General features: G+C 46.8%; 1 protein-coding gene across 2 annotated transcripts in view; it reads right to left on the bottom strand.

The window, feature by feature from the left end:
* DAAM1 (dishevelled associated activator of morphogenesis 1) overlaps positions 1-9,181 on the bottom strand; it is a 182,279-nt gene that overhangs the window by 81,642 nt on the left and 91,456 nt on the right. For both annotated transcript variants that reach the window (XM_003794419.3, XM_023515859.1), the window contains exon 3: positions 7,136-7,225. In XM_003794419.3, the coding sequence (XP_003794467.1) occupies positions 7,136-7,225 (90 nt within the window). The remainder of the gene's footprint in view (positions 1-7,135; positions 7,226-9,181) is intronic.

Raw genomic sequence — 9,181 nt, 5'->3', positions numbered from 1 at the left:
GTCCCCCTGTGTGCTGATCCCATCTGTGGGCCGTGTCCCCCTGTGTGCTGATCTGATCTGTGGGCCGTGTCCACCTGTGTGATGATCTCATCTGTGGGCCGTGTCCACCTGTGTGCTCATCTGATCTGTGGGCCGTGTCCCCCTGTGTGATGATCTCATCTGTGGGCCGTATTCCCCTGTGTGCTGATCTCATCTGTGGGCCGTGTCCCCCTGTGTGATGATCTCATCTGTGGGCCGTGTCCACCTGTGTGCTCATCTGATCTGTGGGCCGTGTCCCCCTGTGTGCTGATCCCATCTGTGGGCCGCGTCCCCCTGTGTGATGATCCCATCTGTGAGCTGTGTTCCGCCTGCTGCTCTGTGAAGGAGGCTGGGCACCTGGAGAAGCAGCACTCACCACAGTATGGGTTTCGAGCTCAGGCCCAGGCTGGATGCTATAAGGCAGAGGTGGCAGTGGGGACAGCTGGAATGACACAATTGGTGAGGCTGGCAGGGAAAAAATACCCCAAACTGGTATCACTTGAGAAAGGGATTAAAGGAAGGGCTGGCAAGGATTCAAGAACCTATCGCCCTTTTGGGGGACACAACTTTGGTTTGACTGTCAGAGGCACAGTCTCTAAATAAATAGTATTTCACATTTCAGATCCAAAATTTGATGTTCATTTTGATTGCACTGGATTTTGTAATAAAAGAAAGAAGGAAGATGAGCCATCAGCTGTGAGATGATACCTCTTCCTGGGCCACGGTGGCAGCAAACATGCCTCTGTGGGCTCAAACCAGAGAACCCAGCGAATCTCATCAGGGCCAGGACCATCATGTTTTCAGAGTCACTGTCTAGAACACAGATGCTGCGAAAAATACCTGGTGGCTTATAGATTCATCTTGGTTTTAATCCCTCAGGGAAGAGTAAAAAGCAGAGGGGACGGGGACCCTAATTGACTGCTGGTGGCCCCACTTCTTTGACCAAAACCTGACTAATACGAAACTCATCTCCTATAGTTTTTAAACACAGCAATTTTATTTTTTATAAACAGGAAAAAAAATTCAAAGTAAGAGGGAGAATGATGTACTATAGAAAATGTGGGTAGTATCGTATAAAGGAAAAAATAAATCAAAGTAAATCACTCTAATCCTACCCAATAACTATTTGTCTACCTAACTCTGTATAATATACCTCTGCAAACTTTTCTCTAATCTTCTCTGTATCGTTCCAATTTTTAGTATATGTGCTGCTGAAACGAGCACCTCTGCAAACTTTTGATCAAATTATTACATAGTTTTGTATAGTGGCACCCCCTTATCTGTGGGAGGTTATTCCAAGACCTCCCCCACCAGTAGATGCCTGGAACTATGGATTAGATAGTACCAAACCCTATGTATACTATGTTTTTTTCCTATATAAACACACATATGATAAAGTTTAATTTATAAGTGAGGCACAGTAAAAGATTAATAAAAACTAAAGAACTAAAAAATAAAAAATAAGAATAAAAAAGAATGAGTATAACAGTTTCTTTTTTTAGTTATTGTAATATTATATAATATAAGTTACATACATGTGGTCTCTGTCAAGATATCTTATTGTACTACACTGGAAGTACAGATTGGAAGAATGAGTTTTAAGGGGAGGGCTCCTGGCAGCTCCACCTTGTGACTGGAAGTTTGTGACACTTTGATAGACAGCACAGCCTCCCCGGGCACACCTGCTCCACAGCGGCCTGTACTGCAGCCTCCACCTACTTCTTCTTTCCCAGCCTGAATGACCCTTGGTTATTTTCATTTTCCCCATGCAGTGTCTTCACCGCTCAAAAGTTTCAGCCTCTTACAGATTTCCTAATAAGCCCTACACATTGTATTTGGGAAAGATCAGCTTATACCAACAGTCTAAAGCTGACCTTTTAAACAATGGTAAAAGGGACAAAGAAAAAAGCACAGACCAGAAGTGAAAGTGTATAGTTCATGGGAATAGAGCTTAAGTGTTGGGGGAAAGAGCCAGTTTCTAGACGAGGGGAAGAAAGCCTGACATCAGCTCTCACTAGCACACCTGGTGGCGGGTCCAGGGAGCAAAGCATCCATTGTCTTCGTCACCCAAACACACTGAGAGGTGGGTCACTGCTTCCTCTGTGCCCCTGAGTCTGATTACCCTGTCAAGGAGCTTATGACAGACTTGAAAATCATTTGATTTTTATCTGCTTCTCCCACCAGGACCATCTGCTCCAGGCTTATTTAACTATCCTCAGAATTAGCCAAGACTCTGCCCCCAGGAGACGTGACACATGCCTAGGAATCCCACACCAACTTGCCCGTCACCAACTGTGTTGCTTCACTGAGGGAAAGACCAGGTACTGAAAGCTTGTCATTTCTTACTTCTTCAACCTGGGATGACAGGTGCACCTTCAGCCTCCAGGCCAGGGGATAAGACGGGGACTTCTAGAGCTTGCAAAGTCCTGAGACTCTGGTTGTCTTGCAGCTTTAGATAGGTAGGAGGGAGAAACGGACAAATTTCATTTCTACTTATTATTGTTTCTGCCATTTCCTATAAGCTCTCATCACTTAAGAGCAAAAATGTCGATATGAGCCTACCATCTAGTCAAAACTCAGTGGCAGGAGACCACACCAGGTACTTCTAAAAAAGTCTAAACATATGGTCACAGAAGTCTAGTTCGCTCGCCTTTACTGGCTTCCTCTCCAAAATCCAAACATCTAACAAAGCAGGGACCTGAAAATCCAATACTCACTCTACTGTAGATTTAATCAACCACAGCACAAGGAGGAAGAGGACATCTAACATTTTTTCCCTCTCAAATCTTCAGGCCTTTTGTCTGGCCACTGCCCCTCTCCCAGTCTGCCAACTGCAGCTTCTCATTAGGGGACTGGCATGGCTGGAGGACTGAGGTCTCCTCTTGTTCCTTCATGTTCCAGCTCTTTTGCTCACAGTTGTGTGGAAAACTGATGGCTTTGTTTGTCTTTAATTCCACTACTTAAAGCGTCTGTTTCTTCAAACTCATGCTCTGATTCAACCATTCCCTCTCTGCACTACACACATGGGAGGGCCTCAAGGCTCCAGAGACTGAAAGGTCTGAGCACAGTGCAGCTTTCACCTTGTGTGGATCATGAAGGGAGGACTACGGGAATTGATCCAATTAGGATACACAAACCAAATAAAAGATTGAATAAAAAGGACTACTTGAATTTTTAGCCACCTTCCCTGGATGTCTTCAAAACATGTCCAGTACCAGCTGGGCAGTTGGTAGAGAGCATGACAGCTGACCCTCAGCCAGGCTAGGTGAGGTTCCCGAATGATTTAAGGAAGTTAGACTCAAACACACACTCAGAAGCAAATAAAAACTCAAAACATACCGAAATGTAACATGAAGAATCTAATAACGAAAAGCCCTCATTTTAGGGGCCAGAAAAAGGCAGGAAAAATTAGGCACAGCCGTCAATCCCGATCTGTTTCAAATATCTGCTGTCCCCACAGCCAACAGTATCTATCAACCCCGCTCACTCATTTTGCAAACTCTGATGCTCAGTCAGAGACAAAGCACTTTCTTACAAGGACTGGCTGAGTGACACAACCAGTACACTTGCTCCCGGGCAGAAGGTCCATGAAAGGAGGCTTCTCCCTGCGCTGACATGCCTGCTGTCGGCATACACAGTGGACACACCACCTTACTCTCTCCCCTCCGGAGATCTACTCCTTACTTTTCCCAGGACTTAGAAATCATGTTAACAATAAGCAAATACAGCAAGGCCAGATGCCTTTCGTGGTCAGATGGTTCATTGTTTAAAAAGCTTCAGTTTAAAATCCAAAAGATTGTTAACAGATGCAGTTTCTGGCTGGAGACTGGGAAAAACCTCATTCAAACAAAAGAGTATGTTGTGATTGGAACTAAAAAGGGAATTACCTTTAAAGATAAGAACCACAAACATTTCCTATTTGAAAATACCCCCAGCCCCACCAACAGAACCTTTCCTGGACTCTTCATGAGAGTTAAGAAATTTGACAGTGCCTTGCTGTCTGTGACAGACCATGGCTGACCAGCCAGCCCGGTGACTTTTACAGATGTATTTGGACTGTGGACAAGGCCACAACATCCATCTCTTATTCTCCCCCAGATTACTCAAATAGGCAAAGTTCTGATTAATTTATTTCCAATCATTTTAGCCCCAGAAATACTTCTGCTGCCTTCGTTCTGGCTCTGGAAATGGGTTTTTAGCCAGCAACTTAGAGAAGTTTCATAAGTGGACAAAGAGCCCGATAAGCAGCGGCTGCTGGACAGGAAAAGCCACTTGGCCAAACACAGCTTGGCCCTGTCCTCGGGTCCCTGTCTCATCTGCCTCCACAACTTCTGTTCATTCTTACATGAAAAGCTTGCTTGTCACCATTCATGCTGTCTGTTGCTGTTGGCTTTAGCGGGCCCTTACCCTGTGGCTTCACTATGTGTGGGAACATCTGTGATGCCCGGGCTCCTAATCTTGAAAGGAGGAAAACGTGCAGCAGGCACAGGAGCACAGCCTGCCCTCGGCCTGAGGAATGGATGTGGTTTGGCGCAACGGTGATAAGCCTGATTTGAAAAGGGTGCACAGGAGATGTTCCAAGGAAAACACTCTGTTCCTAACTCTGAGGACGCCCACCATGGGGCTCCATTCTGAGAGCAGGCAATGGGGCCCTTGGGAATCACGCTGTCTAAAGAGAGGTAAACATCATCCTTTTCTGGTTAGATTTCTGCATCCTCATATTCGCTGTGTATTTCCCATTGTAGCAGTGCCTAGAAAGCCCTGTTTCTGACCAAGGCACAGAAAAGCTTTAAGAGTTAGGAGCTCTAATCAAGAGAATCGTTAGTCAAGCAATGCTACCATCACTGAACAGTGGGGCACATCAGACAAGCCCCTGGGATTCCCCAAGAGTTCAAATGGCTCTCCCACCCAGCCCTGCCACCACCGTGTCACATCAAGAATCTGTGTTTCTGGAATAAGGCCAGCAGAAGTGTGTTCCCAAAGATCCATGCCATCTCACCCACTGCTGGGAGAGGGGCCCATCTGTCAAAAATGGGATTCTGAGGCCAGTGGCCACACCCACACTCATCCTCCTACAAAAGCCAGCCCCATCATGCACGCTCCAGACAGGTTTGCAAGGGGAACTATAGGCCTGGAAATTGAAAAATGAGCAGCAGCTGCAAGCCCAAGTTCATTACTATCCTCCAGGGTTTGCCTTTTCTAATGTGAGGGGCAGTAGTTTCCATGATTAACTTTCAATTGCTGTCAAGGGTATAATGAAATCTGGGAAAAAAGGAAACTTTCCCCTCAGTAAGCTGCTCCTATTTTCCTGCCCTTTTCTTTCCCCTTGCTGCATATTCTCAACCCCTACTGCACACTGTTTCCTAATTTTGAGAAAAAAATCTGTGCTAAGATGAGCCAAACTAGACATTGTCCTCCGTGTACAAGGGTGCGGAACATCTCTCTTTCTTGGTTCCAGTCTCGAAGACAGAAATGGGAAAGTCCCCTTGTCATCAAACTCACCGTGCAACACCAGTTGCGTGCTGGACACAGTTTAGGTTTATTTTTAAAATTCTTTCTCAGTATATTATCTATGTTTCTTGAGCCATGATATGTGGTTCAAAGAGATGTTTCCTAGTCGGTCAGAGAAAGGGCTAGAGGAGAAAAAGCCACTCATTTTACAAAAACTCTCAAAGCTTCAAAGTAGGGGGATCTGAGAAAGGCCCAGAGATCACAGGAACGGTTCTAGATGAGCATATCTCTCAGCAAAGGCCACCTAGTGTCACCAATTACAACTGCTCAGGTGGAAAATTAATATACTTCACAATTTTTTGACAGTGTTCAGTATAATACTAATGACAACTCAGTGGTTCAGTCACCCTAAATTCATTTCAAAGTGTCAGAGGCTGGAGTCACAAAAACAAGTAAGACCTGGTGCCTCACCCCCAGAAGCAGAAAGCTCGGTGGGAGGGGCACACACTCGCGCACACACGCAGCCCTGGGGTCAGGGCACCTGCACTGAGTAACAGGAGGTGCCCCAGGAGGGTGGCACGCCAGTGCAGAACGCAGCAAAGTGGGGGCCGGGGTGCTGAGAGAGGTTGTGGGGCAATTGAGGGCCTAGTAGATGGGGCACCTGACAGCAGTCACTGACACGAGTGTCTTGAAAAGATACTGGATTGTTATAGTTTGTTCCTGTTCCCCTAGGTCAGAATGAGCAACCCAAGCGTCTGCTGCCTGCAGGAGAGAGGTGGCAGCACTCTCAGGCCCTGGCTCTACCTTCCCACTTATCCCATCTCAGGTACGTCTCTGCTGGGACAGAGGTGGCCGTGAGTGGGATTAGTCCCCAGAATGGATGTGGGGATGACCTAAGACTCTGCAGAAGACGGCAGAATGAACGTCATGTCAGGACTCAGTTGCCATGGAGCGGCGCCTGCACTGGGGGTGCTTGGGAAAGCTTTTGGTGCTTTGGTGTCCCCAGCGTCCATTCTCCCCATCTCATGAGGCAACAGAACCTCCAGTGTCCATGTGGAAAGTGACCACTGGGAATAAAGATTTGTTCCTTGCAGTGGGGTATGGCCAAGTAACGAGCAGTGGGAATGGGAGGACATCTGGTGTCAAACTCCTGGAATGTGCCCTGAAAGTGGGGCTGGGGGCCTGTCCCTTCCTTGCCTTTCGGCTCTTTACTCTGCAATGGGAAATGGCTGGAGAGCCACCTTGAGGAACAAGGACAAGGCCACACCTGAGAGATGGCAAACAAAGAAGGCGTCAGCTGGCGCCCAGGGAGGCAGCACCATGAACCCACCACACTGGCCCTACTCTGCCCGTATGCAAACTTTTATGTAGAGAATGAAGAACGAGTGGGGTGGCGTTGTCTTGGATGACCCAACATTACTTTTGGTCTCAGTTATACACGATTACAAATAACAGTCACAAGCACAGAGGGGTCCAGTGACATGCTGGTGACATGCAAGGAGTTGGCTCTGTACTGCTGGCAACACCACAACACACCACACCACACCACCCTCCCTCTGGCTTCCACGTATAAAGAGCTGTCTGAGTTCTGGCAGGAAAATTCGAGACCAAAGGGAATAAAAGATGGCAATTCCCTGGTTAACCATAATCACAATGAACATCTCACCTTTTTCTTGCTGCAGTATATTTGCCACTTTTTCTCGGCTGGAAGTGCAAACATGGCTTCCCTGTGTTTATCTGTGAGGTCAAGTTCATCCTAAGAAGAAAAAAAATAATTAGTGTTTCATAGGTTAAATGTCATTCCTACAGAGAAAGTTATCATTACCACCAAGGACAGAAAAAAAAAAACCCCACCAATACATATTTAAATGAACTTGAAAAAGATGAAGAAGCTTAGTTAAGGTGGGAGTTACCATCGCTAAGCAAGCAGAGGGTCCCTGGCAGAGGGCTCAGCATGGAGCCACCACTGTGACCCTGAGCTGCTGCCTGCAGCTGCACTGGATAAAATAAGGGTTTGCTGAGACGGCTTCACACACACCAACTCCAGGCTGGGCCCGCGGGATGTGGACACGAGGAGCTGGGAGCAAGGGGAGCAAGGCTGGGTTGTGGTAACAAACTTGCTGTATGGGGGGACAACAGGCAGTTAGCCAAAGCCTTCAACTGATACAAAGGATTATCAGATAAGAGCTCTGAGACGTAAGGAGGGACCAGTTTGTAGAAAGCCTTACATGCAGGACTAAGAAGTCTATCCTCTTGAACAAGGTGAGCCAATGAAGTTCTGAGCAAGGGAGAGACACCCTCATTGCATAAACCTTGACTCGTGTTTACTTAAGTACTTCCTGTGTGAGCATTTTCTCATTCACTCTAGTTCTTATGACAACCCAAGGAGGCCCACTCATTATTGCATATCCATATTTGTAATACAGCCGGGGGAAATTTAGACTGAAGATTGGACAAGTCGCTTGCTCAAGACTGAACACCTGGCAAACCGCGGGGCTGGTTTGAGCTCAGCGCTGACTTCAGAGTCCAGACTCAGCCTCCCAGACCTGTGCTTGGAAATGCTGATTTTGTAGTGGTGCACAGCTTAGATGGAACCCTGAAGGAAGGCGGTTTATAAATATTCATAATTACTGAATAATAATAATGGAATAATAAATATAATGTGTCCAGAGAAAGGTTCTTGGCATTTAGTAAGAACCCAATCTACAGTCAACACTATTATTGGTACCGAGCATCTAGTGCATTTGTATTCCCGTAGGGAACGTTATGTAACTGAGGGTAGTAGGCTGGTGGGTGTGAATAAGATTTTTTAAAGTAATAATTAATGGACAATAAGGTTTAGATCCCTGATGAGGACAGACCCCGTGCCCCTAACTGGCCTCTGCGGACACCTGCAGTGCTGCCTGCCACACTCGTGGGCACAGGGGCTTGCGATATTGGCTTCACATCTCACCCTCCTACTGCCAGTTAGTCAACAAGTCCTATTATTTCTTCCTTGAAAAACCCCGTTTTCCTCTTTATCTAATTTCTGATGAGACCACCCACATTTACTTATGCACAATAACCTCTTCCTTGGTTTCCAGTGACAGCTTCCCACGTTCCCCTTGCCTTTCTAATCCTCCCTCCCGGGAAAGGCTAGAGTTCTCCTAAAGCAGTGGTCCTCAGACTGGAGCCCACACCACCATCCCCAGAGGGCTCCTTCATGCCCCATGGCCGGTGTTGAGGAAAGAACAGGCAGGGGATGTGTAAGGAAGGATCTGCATTTCCATGGTGCTGCATGGCCTGAGGGCTGGGTCCACGCTTCAGAGCCACTGCCTGAAAAGCCGGGTGTGATGGCTCATGCCTGTCATCCTAGCAATCTGGGAGGCGAAGGCAGGAGGACTGCTTCAGTTCAGGAGTTCGAGACCCACCTGAGCAATGTCTCTACTAAGAGGAGAAAAACTATCCAGGCGTGGTGGTGTACACCTGTAGTCCCAGTTACTTGGGAGGCTTAGACAGAAAGATGGCTTGAGCCCAAGAGTTTGAAGCTGTTGTGAGTTATGACACCACAGCACTCTACCCAAGGCAACAGAGTGAGACTCTTATCTCCAAAAATAAAAATAGTGCACCTGGGCTGTTTTGCCTTCCCAGTTCTAAATCTTCTTTAGTTTCACGTTACCTACAAAATAAATTATGCCTTCCTCAGCCTGTCTTTTGAGCTTTCCATTTATAA

The sequence above is a fragment of the Otolemur garnettii genome, unplaced genomic scaffold (genome assembly GCF_000181295.1).
Source record: "Otolemur garnettii isolate 467f Iridium unplaced genomic scaffold, OtoGar3 scaffold00081, whole genome shotgun sequence".
In the NCBI taxonomy this organism is placed as follows: Eukaryota; Metazoa; Chordata; class Mammalia; order Primates; family Galagidae; genus Otolemur; species Otolemur garnettii.
Note: the sequence above shows the minus strand (reverse complement) of the source record. Positions and strands in the feature narration are given on the sequence as shown.